Below are 14,248 nucleotides of genomic sequence, written 5' to 3'. Positions count from 1 at the left end.
CACCCCACCCCGATACAGAAATCCACCCTCATTAAACGTGAACATAACATATAATAAGAATAACATACAACAATACAAACAACCAAATAAAAGACTTCCTTTATCCTGTATCTGGCTTCCTTATTTACTTCTTATAAGCTGTTTCCTTTATGAGTAATTATTAAGATTTTTCTAATTATAACTTAAATATCCGCAAAGTCTCCTGCAGACATTAATCGAAACAAGTCCAGGTATATATTTTAAGGCACTGTTTTGTGAAGTGTTCTCTGTATTTCCCCCATGCTTTTTGAAGCTCTTGTCTAGTGTGATCTCTAATTGCCTCTGTTAATCTGGCCAGTTCAATATACTCTAACAGTTTGTCTTGCCATTCCTTTTTTGCTGGCACAATTTCTTTTTCCCAGTTTTTAGCAGTCAGGGTCCTTGCCACTCCTGTGGCACAGAGGAATATTTTCTGATCTTCTCTTGCTATATCTGTGTCAGTTATCCCTAGTAGAAAACCTTCTGTATTTTTCATAAAGTTATGTTGTTGTTGTTGTTTAGTCGTTTAGGCTTGTCCGACTCTTTGTGACCCCCTGGACCAGAGCACGCCAGGCACTCCTGTCTTCCACTGCCTCCTGCAGTTTGGTCAAACTCATGCTGGTCGCTTCGAGAACACTGTCCCACCATCTTGTCCTCTGTCGTCCCCTTCTCCTTGTGCCCTCCGTCTTTCCCAACATCAGGGTCTTCTCCAGGGAGTCTTCTCTTCTCATGAGGTGGCCAAAGTACTGGAGCCTCAGCTTCACAATCTGTCCTTCCAGTGAGCACTCAGGGCTGATTTCCATCAGAATGGATAGGTCTGATCTTCTTGCAGTCCATGGGACTCTCAAGAGTCTCCTCCAGCACCAGAATTCAAAAGGATCAATTCTTCAGCCATCAGCCTTCTTTATGGTCCATAAAGTTATAAAGTTATACTTAAACATATTTATTTTTTAAGCTTGTCATATACTATAGTACAGTGGTACCTCTGGATGTGAATGGGATCCGTTCCCATCCTGAAGCGAACACAACCTGCGTCTGCGTGTGCCACAATTCTCCACTTCCACGCATGCACATGACGTCATTTTGAGCATCTGCGCATGTGCGAGCAGCAAAACCCGGAAGTAACGTGCTCTGTTACTTCCGGGTCGCCGTGGAGCGCAACCTGAAAATATTCATCCCAAAGCATATTTAACCCGAGGTATGACTGTATAGTAAGGGATGCGGGTGGCGCTGTGGGTTAAACCACAGAGCCAAGGGCTTGCCAATCAGAAGGTCGGCGGTTCGAATCCCCGGGACGGGGTGAGCTCCTGTTGCTCGGTCCCTGCTCCTGTCAACCTAGCAGTTCGAAAGCACGTCAAAGTGCAAGTAGATAAATAGGTACCGCTCCGTTGGGAAGGTAAACGGCGTTTCTGTGTGCTGCTTTGGTTCGCCAGAAGCGCCTTAGTCATGCTGGCCACATGACCCAGTATCTGTATGCCGGTTCCCTCGGCCAATAAAGCAAGATGAGTGGCGCAACCCCAGAGTCGGCCACGACTGGACCTAATGGTCAGGGGTCCCTTTACCTTTATCTTTACCTTTATGACTGTATAGTATATGAGCTGGTTTTTTCTCATCCCTCGTGCCCCTGCAGCTGACTCGGAAGAACTACATCGTGAAGAACCTGAAGCGGTTTCGGAAGCAACTGGAGAGGGACTCTGGGAAGCTGGAAGCCATGAAATGCGACTTCTTCCCCAAGACCTTTGAGATGCCCTCGGAGTACCACTTGTTTGTGGAGGAGTTCCGCAAGAACCCTGGAATCACCTGGATTATGAAGCCGGTAAGAGGGCTGATGGCCGAGGGGAAATGGGATGAGGTGGCTCCACCATTTATTTATTTTTAATCATTTTTATTGATTTTCCAATAAAAAACATCCAATTAATATATCCAATCATAATACAGTGGTACCTCGGGATGCGAATGGGATCCGTTCCAGATCCCCGTTCGCATCTTGAATAGAACGTAAGACGCGACTGCATGTCTGTGCGTGCTCAGGTTGCATTTTGCCGCTTCTGTGCATGCGCGTGATGTCATTTTGAGCGTGTGCGCATGCATGAACGGCAAAACCCGCTCCGTTACTCAGCCGCCCTACAGCTGGGGGGGGGCAGCAGTGGGCGGACAGAGGACGGGCCAGGCCGTCCCTATGGGTGCCGCGTGCCCCATCCTGTCCCTCCCAATGGGGGTTCACCCTGCCCCTATGAGCAAGCCCCCCAGGTGCCTGAGAAACTCCCTCCGCCACTGCTCTTTGCTCAGGAACATTGCACCAAAGCAGGGCTCACCCATGCAAACCTAATTTCTCCTAGTATACAAAGTTTTGCATGCAAGAATTTTACCCAACGTTCAGTTTTAGAAAGCAGAAAGCAATGCGTTTTTCTATGCTATTTTCGCTAGTACAGTGGTACCTCAGGTTAAGTACGTAATTCATTCTGGAGGTCCGTTCTTAACCTGAAACTGTTCTTAACCTGAAGCACCACTTTAGCTAATGGGGCCTCCCGCTGCTTCTGCTTGATTTCTGTTCTCATTCTGAAGCAAAGTTCTTAACCCAAGGTACTATTTCTGGGTTAGCGGAGTCTGTAACCTGAAGCGTATGTAACCCGAGGTACCACTGTATCTGCATTTGTACTGGCACTTTGCCCACGTTTTGAACGCCTGCATGCATTATCCGGCACTGCAAAATTTCGGTTCCAAGGGATGGCTGCGTTTCGGTTTGAATATTTTTTCGGAAAGTGGAAACCAGGTGGGTTTTAAATGAGAGCTGACTTGAATTTCTCTCTCACTGTGTGTGTGTGCGCACACGCGTAGATATATATAATAAATGAAACACTCCGAATTTTCTTCAGTGGGTCTCTGTCGCTTTCCATCCCCCGGAGCTCCGATTGCCCCTTTCGGAGACCTTAAGAGAAACAAGCTTTTCCTGGATGTAATAATTGATTCTGCTCACTCGCTTCCCCAAGGGAGCGGGGGGGGGGGGAATCTGCCTCTTTGGGAGGCCAGCAAAGAAGCCGAGAGGAGGCGAGGCATGCATGCCGTTGCTGCCAGATGATGAGAGGCGTTTTAGCATCATGAATACGGCACCGCCGTGCATAATTACCTCCACACCCATCTGCGAGGCTCGCAGTGGGGCAGGTCGTTTGCCAGCCGATAAAAGCTGGCACCAGCCGCTTTTCGCCTCCCGCCTGCAAATGAGGGGCAGGCCTCCGAGTGGGGGAATGGGAGGCAATTATGCAAACGAGTGCGTGAATTACTGCCAGGAGGATAACAGCCAGCGATTATCTAAGTCTACAAATGATAATTTGTGTTAATTGCCAGCAAGAAACCTTGCATTAAACTGATTTGGGCCCACATCCTCAATTAACATTGGGGAGGGAAAAGCAGGATACGCCGAACGAGACTGTATTAAAAAGGTTGCAATTACCAACGTTGCACCGACAAGTGGAAGGACGCGGGTTGAAGAAGGCTCTGGAGGTGGAGGCAGGAGTTCAGTTCTCCTCAGGTTCTGGTTAATAGATCCGTTTTTTACTACCCTCTCCCTTTCGAAGGGGGAGAGGAAAATTAAGTTAAAAGTCAATATTCGCTTAAATACCTCGTTCACGCTGCGTATTCCAGAAAGGCCTTGGAATAGCAGGTGAAGTTGGGGCTTCCTCAGTGGGGTTGGGTTTGAGTGGTGCCTAATGAGAAGGACCTGGGAGTTCTGCGCTGCAAATTCTGCGAGCTGAAACCCGGAGTTTTATGCCTGCGATGTATCAAGCCGGAATATCTCACTGTCGCTTCGTCGTTAGAGAATGGGATGCAGAAGAGCAGAGCAGATGGAGATGCAAAAAGAGAGATTTGTAGTGTTGGCAGCCCTGGGATCTAGGAAAGAATTAGGCAAAGGGGCTGGAACAGAAAGAGGGTCTGGAAAAGAAGGACTGGAACAAGGAGCAGCCAACCTGCTCACTTTGCTAGCCAACCTGGTTGCTAACCCAGTGGCCGGCTTATCCGGTGTCAGGAGCGAGCCAGCAGTAAATCACACCCTGCAAGTTGGAGTTAACTCTTAATTAGCAAAAACACAATCAACGCAGGAGTGCCTAATGAGCACAGTAACTCACTCCAATAGGTCTTGCCCCCATGAAGCAGTTGCTCAGGCTGAAGGTCCCCACCTCCCCAAGTCCCCACCTCTCCAGGGTTTTCCCCAAGCAATCTGAGCCTGTGTGTGATGGCCTGGGAATCGGATTCAGAGGCTGAACCTGAGGAATCCCAGCCTGCACAGGAGTCCCTGCCTCCAGGACCAGCTGAGCCGGGGCAGGGGCTTGAACCTGAAGGGCCATCACCTGTGCTGGATCCTCAGGAGCAGACACCAGCTGAATCCGTTCTGGCTCCAGAGGTGATCGAGGACCCATCACCTGCAGGTGCTCCTCTCCCAGCTCTGTCAGGAGAAGGTGAGGCTGCCTCTGGGTCCAGTACCCCTCCAGCCTCTCCTGAGCTGCAGAGGCTCAGGCAGAGAGGCGGAGGGAACTAAGTTCCTGCAGGAGGAGTGCTCGCCTCCAGGCCAGGAGAGGCGAGTCACCTGTGGACCGGGGCCGCCCTATGCCTCGGGGCACATAAAAGCCAGCCAGCCCCAGTCCCAGGTTGCGGGAGCAATATTGTTGGTAACCTGTTTCTGCCGGCACCCTGTCCTGCTCTTCTGCCAGAGTTCCTGACCACACCTGACTCCTTGCCTTGGACCCCGCTTCAGCCTTGACGGGCAGCCTCCATACTACACCCTCAACTTCGGACCGGACTTGGACCACGCCGCACGGTAACCCCCCAGGACCAGCACACTGCGCCTGCATGAAGCTAACTTTTCCTTCGCCCTCTTCATGCCTCTTCTGGTTCTGGGTGCAGGGCAGTCTCAAGCACATGCGGCGCCGGGGTGCAAAGATCCGCCCAGCACCACCACCCCAGATTGCACAGTCCCAGGCGCACAGGAGGGCAGAAATGGCTGGCCACCTCAGCGTCTTGCTGGCTCGTCTGGGAGACCGGTGGGGGGCTTGTTGCAGCAAGAGTGGGAGACACCCACCCATGCGTCTTCACCTGCCTGACCCACCTCTTTCTCTTGGCCTCCCTCCCACTTCAGCTTCTACCTCTGAGTCTGAACTTCTGTCTGCCACAGACTCTCCCCACTCACTAATCCCTGTTACCTCTTCAGCTTCTGACAGCTCCTTCTCCCAGTCTTCTCCTTCTCCCCAGGCTCCCCTTCTTCTCCCAAGACTCCCCAGACTCTGGGCTTTATGTCAGGAGTTCAGCCTACACCTGAGTAGGACCCTGGCATGGACACATGCCCGACTGGCATGTTCTCTCCCTCCTGGTCTTTCGTTCGGGAGCTTCAAAAGTTTTCTTCTGCCCGAACATCACAGCGACTGATGCCAATCGACACCGGCACACGGGATCCGCAGAGTTTGCGCACCTTGCATGACAGACCTCAGCAACTCTGCATTTTGGCTAATCTACTTTATTTACATATAAACCCACACGGAACACTGCAACATGGCTCCCTCTCTCTCTAGCATCAGACAGCAAAGAGAAAAAGAACAAGGACAATAGTCCCATTTCATGGAACACAGTAACACAAACATCCTGTCTTCATCACTTCCCACTCTGTGGAGTCAAAACATACACCGTCATGTGATAGACAACAATCCCATGACTGCAATCACGGAGCAGGAATTCTAACACTTTCTTCCCCTGGGGTTTCCCCATCTAGTTCCTCCCACCATTCCTCGGCATCCAACCAGCCCATGGCATCTGGGATCTCTAGGATGGGGGGGGGGCAGATACAAATGCAGATGCAGGCTCCAGTAATAATAATAATAATAATAATAATAATAATAATAATAATAATTTATTTATACCCCACCCATCTGGCTGGGCTTCCCCAGCCACTCTGGGCGGCTTCCAACAAAATATTAAAATAGCGTAATTAGACCCGTATCGTTAAAGCTATGATTTTCCCAGTACAGTGGTACCTCGGGTTACATATGCTTCAGGCTCCAGACGCTTCAGGTTACAGACACCGCTAACCCAGAAATAATACCTCAGGTTAAGAACTTTGCTTCAGGATGAGAACAGAAATCATGCTCCGGCGGCACAGCGGCAGCAGGAGGCCCCATTAGCTAAAGTGGTGCTTCAGGTTAAGAACAGTTTCAGGTTAAGAACGTAGCTCCAGAACGAATTAAGTACTTAACCCGAGGTACCACTGTAGTGATGTATGGAAGTGAGAACTGGACCATAAAGAAGGTTGATCGCCAAAGAATTGATGCTTTTGAATTATGGTGCTGGAGGAGACTCTTGAGAATCCCATGGACTGCAAGAAGATCAAACCTCACTGGAAGGACAGATCCTGAAGCTGAGGCTCCAGTACTTTGGCCACCTCATGAGAAGAGAAGACTCCCTGGAAAAGACCCTGATGTTGGGAAAGATGGAGGGCACAAGGAGAAGGGGACGACAGAGGAGGAGATGGTGGGACAGTGTTCTCGAAGCTACCAGCATGAGTTTGACCAAACTGCGGGAGGCAGTGGAAGACAGGAGTGCCTGGCGTGCTCTGGTCCATGGGGTCACGAAGAGGCGGACACGACTAAACGACTAAACAATACATCAAACATTGAAAGCTTCCCTAAACAGTAATGAATACTGCAGTAGATAGCACAGTGCTCTGCAGTGTCAGCCCAGCCCAGAGTGCATGAGCCACCTTCCTTTGTTGACTAGCACCTCTCAATCCTCTCCCAGGCCCCCAAAGTCTGACCATCTTGGCACGGAAGGCTCCATGCCATGCTCTGTTCTGATTTAAGCAGCTGCCGCTTAAACAAGGGGTGGGAGGTGGGGAGAATCTCATGAAAAGAGCAGGCAATAAAAATATTTCTTTCTTTGCCTTACAAAATGTTCTGCTTGGGGGGGGGCGGGGGAATACAGGGGCCTTAAAACTAGGAAGGTAATATACGAGACTGAGACAGGGACGTTTTAACAGCCCAATATCTCACATCCTGAGAGGCTCGGAAAGCTTGCTTTATCACCTGGGGGACCTGGCATTCCTGGATTTCAGAGCTGGTTTCGAGGAGGACACGGCCCCAGAAATCCAGGGGGGCTGTGTGTGGCTTTAGATGATTCCATACACAGCCAGGGGCTCAGGTGGTAAGGATCAGGCCGCCCACTTACAGGATTGGCCACTGACATGCAAGGAGCCTGAGAGTTGCATGTACAGTGGTACCTCGGGTTACAGATGCTTCAGGTTACAGACGCTTCAGGTTACAGACTCCGCAAACCCAGAAATAGTACCTTGGGTCAAGAACTTTGCTTTAGGATCAGAACAGTGATGGCCACTAGCTTAGATGGCTTTAAAATAGGAGTAGACAAATTGATGGGTGCCTCACAGCCATAACAACAACAACAACAACAACAACAACAACAACAACAACAATTTTATTTATATCCCGCCCTCCCCAGCCGAAGTCAGGCTCGGAGTGGCTAACCACAATAAAAGTAACACAGCATTCCAAAATCAATTCATTCTAAAATCAATTCAAAATCAAATTAATGGCAACCATTGGGCTAGAGTTCCGGGAGGATTACCAAAGGAGGGAGTCAGACTGTGCCTTAGCCAAAGGCCTGGTGGAACAGCTCTGTCTTGCAGGCCCTGCGGAAAGATGTCAAGTCCCGCAGAGCCCTAGTTTCTAGTGACAGAGTGTTCCACCAGATCGGGGCCACGGCCGAAAAAGCCCTGGCTCTGGTTGAGGCCAGCCTAACCTCCCTGTGGCCCAGGACCTCCAAGATGTTTTTGTTTGAAGACCGTAAGGTCCTCCGTGGGACATATCAGGAGAGGCGGTCCCGTAGGTACGAGGGTCCTAGGCCGTATAGGGTTTTAAAGGTCAATACCAGCACCTTAAACCTGATGCTGTACTCCACCGGGAGCCAGTGCAGCTGGTATAGCACCGGGTGAATGTGTTCCCATGGCAAGGATCCTGTAAGGAGTCTCGCCGCAGCATTCTGAACCCGCTGGAGTTTCTGGGTCAGTCTCAAGGGCAGCCCCACATAGAGCAGAACTTCAATGTACAGAATCAATTCCTACCTCCAAGGTGGGTTTTCTCATCAGCATGGACTGCAAAGGTAACTTTAGCAGCCCTTGATTTACAACCAAAACATCTGTGGGGGTGGAAGCAGTCCCATTTAAAACTCCCCCCCCCCCATAGTTGCAAGAGCAAGGGAAACTTTTTCCCTGCGCCGCTGGAGAGACAGGCTGCATAGCAACATGCAGAACCATAAAGATTTTACCAGCTCTCCTCTGGGATGGCCGGCATAACTCACCCGTGGCACCACCACTCATGAGTAATGCCACCATCCCAAATTTGTGCCCGTAAAACCTTTATATCATGGCACACCATCAAGCATTCCCTTTTATATTGCTAAATAAAATAGCATCGTCAGCTTTAGAAACACAGCAGGGAGGAGGCGGCGAGCCGTTCCGCTGAGCTGCAGCTGGAAAATTTGTGGGTGGCTGGTTTTAAGACAAACCGGGCGCCTCTTTGTAGCCTTCCTCCCAAACGACTTAAGGCTTTTCACAATATCTTAATTGTTGGGGCCCAGAAAGTGCCTGTTATGTGATAAGGAACACAGGGGCCCCTAAACTGAAGTGTGATTCCTTCCCCACAGCAAGAAATGGATTCTGGTTCTGCACTAGAACACAAACAAACGAAAAACCTCCTGTTCAAATGGTTCAATTCGGTCATGTATATCCACACGCTTATTTTGCAGAAAATAACTTTATAGTGTTGAATGCGTTGTTTTCTTCCACAGGCAATGTTTGCAGCTTTTCATGGGCAGTGTTAGCAAAGGGACCGTAGTAATATTTATCGCGTCTGCATTCCATCTCTTCTCCAGGGAGCTCAAGGCAAAGTGCATGAGGTTATGCCATTTTTTCTTTAAAAAGAAACCTGTAAACGTTGAGGGATGATGACTGGCTAGGGGTCACCCAGCAAGTGGCTTTGGATTCTGAACTCTGAACAGCCAAGTTAGCCAAATAATTGTAGGATAAAAGGTAAAGGGACCCCTGACCATTAGGTTCAGTCGTGACCGACTCTGGGGTTTCGGCGTTCATCTCGCTTTATTGGCCGAGGGAGCTGGCATACAGCTTCCTGGTCAAATGTTCAGCATGACTAAGCCGCTTCTTGCGAACCAGAGCAGCGCACGGAAACGCCGTTTACCTTCCCGCTGGAGCGCTACCTATTTATCTACATGCACTTTTTGGTGTGCTTTCGAACTGCTAGGTTGGCAGGAGCAGGGACCGAGCAACGGGAGCTCACCCCGTCGCAGGGATTCGAACCACTGACCTTCTGATCGGCAAGCCCTAGGCTCTGTGGTTTAACCCACAGCACCACCCGTGCCCCCCAATTGTAGGATAAAAAGATACAAAATGACCAGCTTCCGATATTTGCTTAACTGGGTCAGGTTTTCAGAATCCATTTCCTCTTGGTACACCGTGTGGATTGCTTTGGAGTAGAATTTATTGAGAAAGTTGTCGTTTTATTTCTCTGCGAAGGACAGAGTGCAATACAGTCACATCGCAGCTTCCTTTTTTTGCAGGCCGAGAGAGAGGAAAACGCCGGGCGGACGAAGGGCTAGTAACGTTTTCCCTCTCTTTTGCAGGTTGCCCGGTCTCAAGGGAGAGGCATTTTTCTCTTCCGGAAGCTCAAGGATGTAATTGATTGGAGGAAGGTGAGATGCCTCCTTCTTCTCACCTCTCAGGAAGGGATTAGTTGGGAACAGCCTACCATACAGTTTTGCCCGGTGAGCAGCACCTTTGCATCAGCTGCTTAGGGGTTGGGGCCCCATATATTTCTTCCTGCCCTCTACTGTTTAGGGTGGCTTGTGTATGGAGATCAGGGTGACCCTGGAGGCTTCTGCTTTCTTTGAGCCCTGGGAGATTTTCAGATGTAACTTGGCTCACACCAGAAAAATACAAGAGCTCTGGTATGATGAGTGGGCTGATGATAATACTATTCACTCTGGACAGCACACCCAGAATCTTACTTCGGTTTAAAACCAACCAGACAAGCAGAATCTTCTAATTGCCATGATGTGCAGCCGCACACTTTGGTCCTTTTTGTTGGTTTTTGTAATTTGGTTAAAATATAAAAGGAGAAATCCCTGAATGCCTAGATCCAGGTTTGGGGCAAATATTATTTGGTGAGAGAGCTGCAGCAGAGATTTAAAATCGCAAGCCATGCAGCAAAGTGAAGTGTGGAAACATAGGCTGTTAGACCTTTAAAACATTACCTTGTAAGCTGCTTCCAAGTTTCCCACTTCCTTCAGCATTGAAAGAGACCGTGTGTTTGGTAAGTTAAAAATGGTTGACTTACAAACTCTTTAAAGGTCAGGTTCATGTGCTTTTCCATACAGCAGCAAGAAAAGACACGTAGTACAACTTAGTTTCAAAAAGTGGTAAATGTTTCTAAATCATTTTTACTGAAACACAAATATGGATTACTAAAGCCACACTGCCTGAACTTGGAGCATCCAGCTTAGACATTCTTATTGGTCAGGTTCATATGGTGGAAAATAAGAAGAACCATCTTTGTTTCCTGAGAATGCCTCTAGGCATGCCCTGATATAGTCTGGGGAAACAGAGATGGCAGCTGAAGGTCAGGGCTTAGAGTAGCCGCACAAAATGCCTGCCTGGTAAATAACATTTACAGTGGTACCCTGCAAGACGAACGCCTCGGAAGACGAAAAACTCGATAGATGAAGGAGTTTTTTGTTTTCTTAGCTGCTTCGCAAGACTCATTTCCCTATGGGCTTGCTTTGCAAAACGAAGCTTGCCCCACAAGCTCCGGGGATAGCGGGGAAGCGCAGCGCGTCTTCCCCGCTGTCCCCGGACCTGTTTAAAGCAAGGGGCGTGCGCCTTCCCCTCTGTCCCCGGAGATTGCGGGGCAGGCAACGGGGAGAAGCGATCTTCTCCCCGCCGCTCCTTGCTTTAAACAGGTCCGGGGACAGAGGGGAAGGCGCGCATTTGATTTTCAATGCATTCCTACGGGAAACCGTGCTTTGCAAGACGAAAAACTCGCAAGAAGAAAAAACTTGCGAAACGAATTAATTTCGTCTTGCGAGGCACCACTGTAATTCAAAATTAGGGAGGGTTAAGGGGGCTTGCTGGTGCTGGGGGAGGTGTCTAGGGGTGCCCTGGTGTGTTGGAATAGGGAGCCCAGATTTAGGTGTTTGGGGTCTCCCTCTTATTCAGACCAAAGCTATCTCCATATTTGGCTTTTGAAACGAATTTTCCTCCAGGTCTAGAAACCTAACAACGTTAGGTGGGATATACCTCCTGCTATATCAGATTTACCCCAGATGTTTTGGCCAACAACCCCCAACACCCCTGACCATTGGCCTTGCTGACTGGAGTTGTAATCCAAAGCATATTGTGGGTAGTCTGTTACTGCCATTGTTCTTCTTATTGTTGCATCTGTTAGTTGCTTTATGCAAAACTGAAATATCACGGAAACAAAATGCAAACAGAAGCAAATGGACTTCAGTGATTCAGCTTCTGGCTCCTCTTTACAGCCCACTGAGGCCTAGGTGTCTAGGTCGACGTGTAAGAGGCAATTTGGTCTAAAGGCCATTCTGGTCCTTCCTGTGTATCTGTATTTCTCTGCTTTGTACAATAGCAGGCAAGCAGCCCTGAGCGAAGGTGAAAACACTTCCCATATTTAAGGCTGAATCTGACCTCAGGGGAAACATCCTTCCCAGGCCCCCAGTGTACATGCCAACCTGACCCCACAGGTAGACAAGAGCAAAGGTAACGGTAAAGGTAAAGGGACCCTGACCATTAGGTCCAGTTGTGGCCGACTCTGGGGTTGCGGCGCTCATCTCGCTTTATTGGCCAAGGGAGCCGGTGTACAGCTTCCATGTCATGTGGCCAGCATGACTAAGCCGCTTCTGGCGAACCAGAGCAGCGCACGGAAACGCCGTTTACCTTCCTGCTGGAGCGGTACCTATTTATCTACTTGCACTTTGATGTGCTTTCGAACTGCTAGGTTTGCAGGAGCAGGGACTGAGCAACGGGAGCTCACCCCGTCGCAGGGATTCAAACCGCCGACCTTCTGATAGGCAAGTCCTAGGCTCTGTGGTTTAACCCGCAGGAGAATGTTAAACAGTGCTTCCATTCTTCCTGACCTAAGCAAGTCACCCAATCTCCTTCACAGGACGGTGTCCGTGTGGATGACCAGAAAGATGAAATTCCAGTGGAGAATTACGTAGCGCAGCGCTACATCGAGAACCCATATTTAGTCGGTGGTGAGTTGCCTGCTTATCAGCCCATAATATGTGTGCACACACAGACACACAATCCTGCGCCTCCATCCCAAATTTGGAGTGAATATCCCTGACCGCCACGGCCTCATTAATAAGGTGAGGCACATGCCCACCCAGCCCCCTTGCTGGAACAGGCTGCCCCTGACCATTAGGTCCAGTCGTGGCCAAGTCTGGGGTTGCGGCGCTCATCTCGCTTTACTGGCCTAGGGAGCCAGCGTACAGCTTCTGGGTCATGTGGTCCGCATGACTAAGCCACTTCTGGCGAACCAGAGCAGCGCACGGAAACGCCATTTACCTTCCCGCCGGAGCGGTACCTATTTATCTATTTGCACTTTGACGTGCTTTTGAACTGCTAGGTTGGCAGGAGCAGGGACCGAGCAACGGGAGCTCACCCCGTCGTGGCGATTCGAACTGCCGACCTTCTGACCTTCTGATCAGCAAGTCCTAGGCTCTGTGGTTTAACCCACAGCGCCATCCACATCAGACTTAAAATGACCATTTGTACTAGTCTAAATGTACATGTGCGTGTGTCATGAATGGTTAGTTCCCACTCTTGCCCTCTGCATGTAGATCAGCAGATAACTTCCCTCTTTGGGAAGTCAGAGAGAAGCTCTAATTCCCACTAGTTCCAGCTGCCTGCAATTGATACTGCATGCTCCGTCGGAGGTGAATGATGTTTGCGGCTCGCTCAGTAAACTATCCGGTGATTTGTTCTGTAGCGGATAAGGCACTTCTATTGTTTCTGATTGACTTTGACTTTTCTACAAGTATCTGTTTCTGTGGTTTTTGTTGCTTAACCGTGACAGCTATTGGTAGCAATTACACAGCCTTGAGCAATAAAACCTTCAGTTCCTCTGTTTACCTTTCAGCCGCTTCGCTGATGAGACTGAAACATCCTCGCAAGGCTTTGGGTTTCCATGTTTCAATTCTTTCATCTATCATCATCATCATCATGGTCCTTTACAACCCTAAAATTCTATGAATGATTCTATGCTATAAATATTCACACAGGTCCTGCTTTAAAAACGTTTGCTATGAGAAAATTCACTTATCCAAACGAGTTAGTACCCAAACCTCGCTATACACACTGCAAATTCAGATATTCAGACAGAGAGCATTTTTACTTTCTCGTTTGCCTTTTGCTGGTTGACTGAAGAACAGGGGAGGAAGGGAGTGGCGAGAGCAATTTTTTCCTGGGTTTTCCTCTCTCTTTTTGCCCTTTGGAGGTCAACATTCTGTGCTTGGGAACGCATTAGAAATCTCTCCATAGGAATCAGTGAAAATCCTCAACTTGTTATGTGAACACTCACCTAACGGATGATATCCAGGGAACACATTCTGTTCTGTAAGTGGAACCTACATGTACATAATAGTCCTTACATAAGCAAAAAAGACAGTTTGCTGCCCCAAGGTGCTTACAGTCTAAGAGTACCTCCAGACTGGGAGTACAGGTGTATTCTGCAACATGTCAACAATAAGAGTGTACTGGTGGTGGATTTGTACCAGACCATCCACACAACCCTCTCAGTTGTCCTGCAATGCTTCCCCAGTGCTGCTGCATTATTGCTGGCTGGAGGAGCACTATTGTGATAGTAAAGGTAAAGGGACCCCTGACCATTAGGTCCAGTCTTGGCCGGCTCTGGGGTTACGGCGCTCATCTCGCTTTATAGGTCGAGGGAGCCAGTGTACAGCTTCCGGGTCATGTGGCCAGCATGACTAAGCCGCTTCTAGCGAACCAGAGCAGCACATGGAAATGCCGTTACACCTTCCTGCCAGAGAGGTACCTATTTATCTACTTGCACTTTGACGTGCCTTTGAACTGCTAGCTTGGCAGGAGCAGGGACAGAACAACAGGAGCTCACCCCATTGTGGGGATTTG

General features: G+C 49.2%; 1 protein-coding gene across 3 annotated transcripts in view; it reads left to right on the top strand.

The window, feature by feature from the left end:
• Positions 1-14,248, top strand: part of TTLL9 (tubulin tyrosine ligase like 9) — a 52,290-nt gene that overhangs the window by 19,973 nt on the left and 18,069 nt on the right. For 2 of the 3 annotated variants that reach the window (XM_081917066.1, XM_081917064.1), the window contains exons 5-7: positions 1,649-1,834; positions 9,709-9,849; positions 12,261-12,351. In XM_081917066.1, the coding sequence (XP_081773192.1) occupies positions 1,649-1,834; positions 9,709-9,849; positions 12,261-12,351 (418 nt within the window). The remainder of the gene's footprint in view (positions 1-1,648; positions 1,835-9,708; positions 9,850-12,260; positions 12,352-14,248) is intronic. The other variant, XM_081917065.1, reaches the window with a different exon arrangement.

The sequence above is a fragment of the Podarcis melisellensis genome (genome assembly GCF_964234715.1).
Source record: "Podarcis melisellensis genome assembly, chromosome: 6".
Lineage (NCBI taxonomy): Eukaryota > Metazoa > Chordata > Lepidosauria > Squamata > Lacertidae > Podarcis > Podarcis melisellensis.
This window is presented reverse-complemented; position numbering and strand designations above follow the sequence as displayed.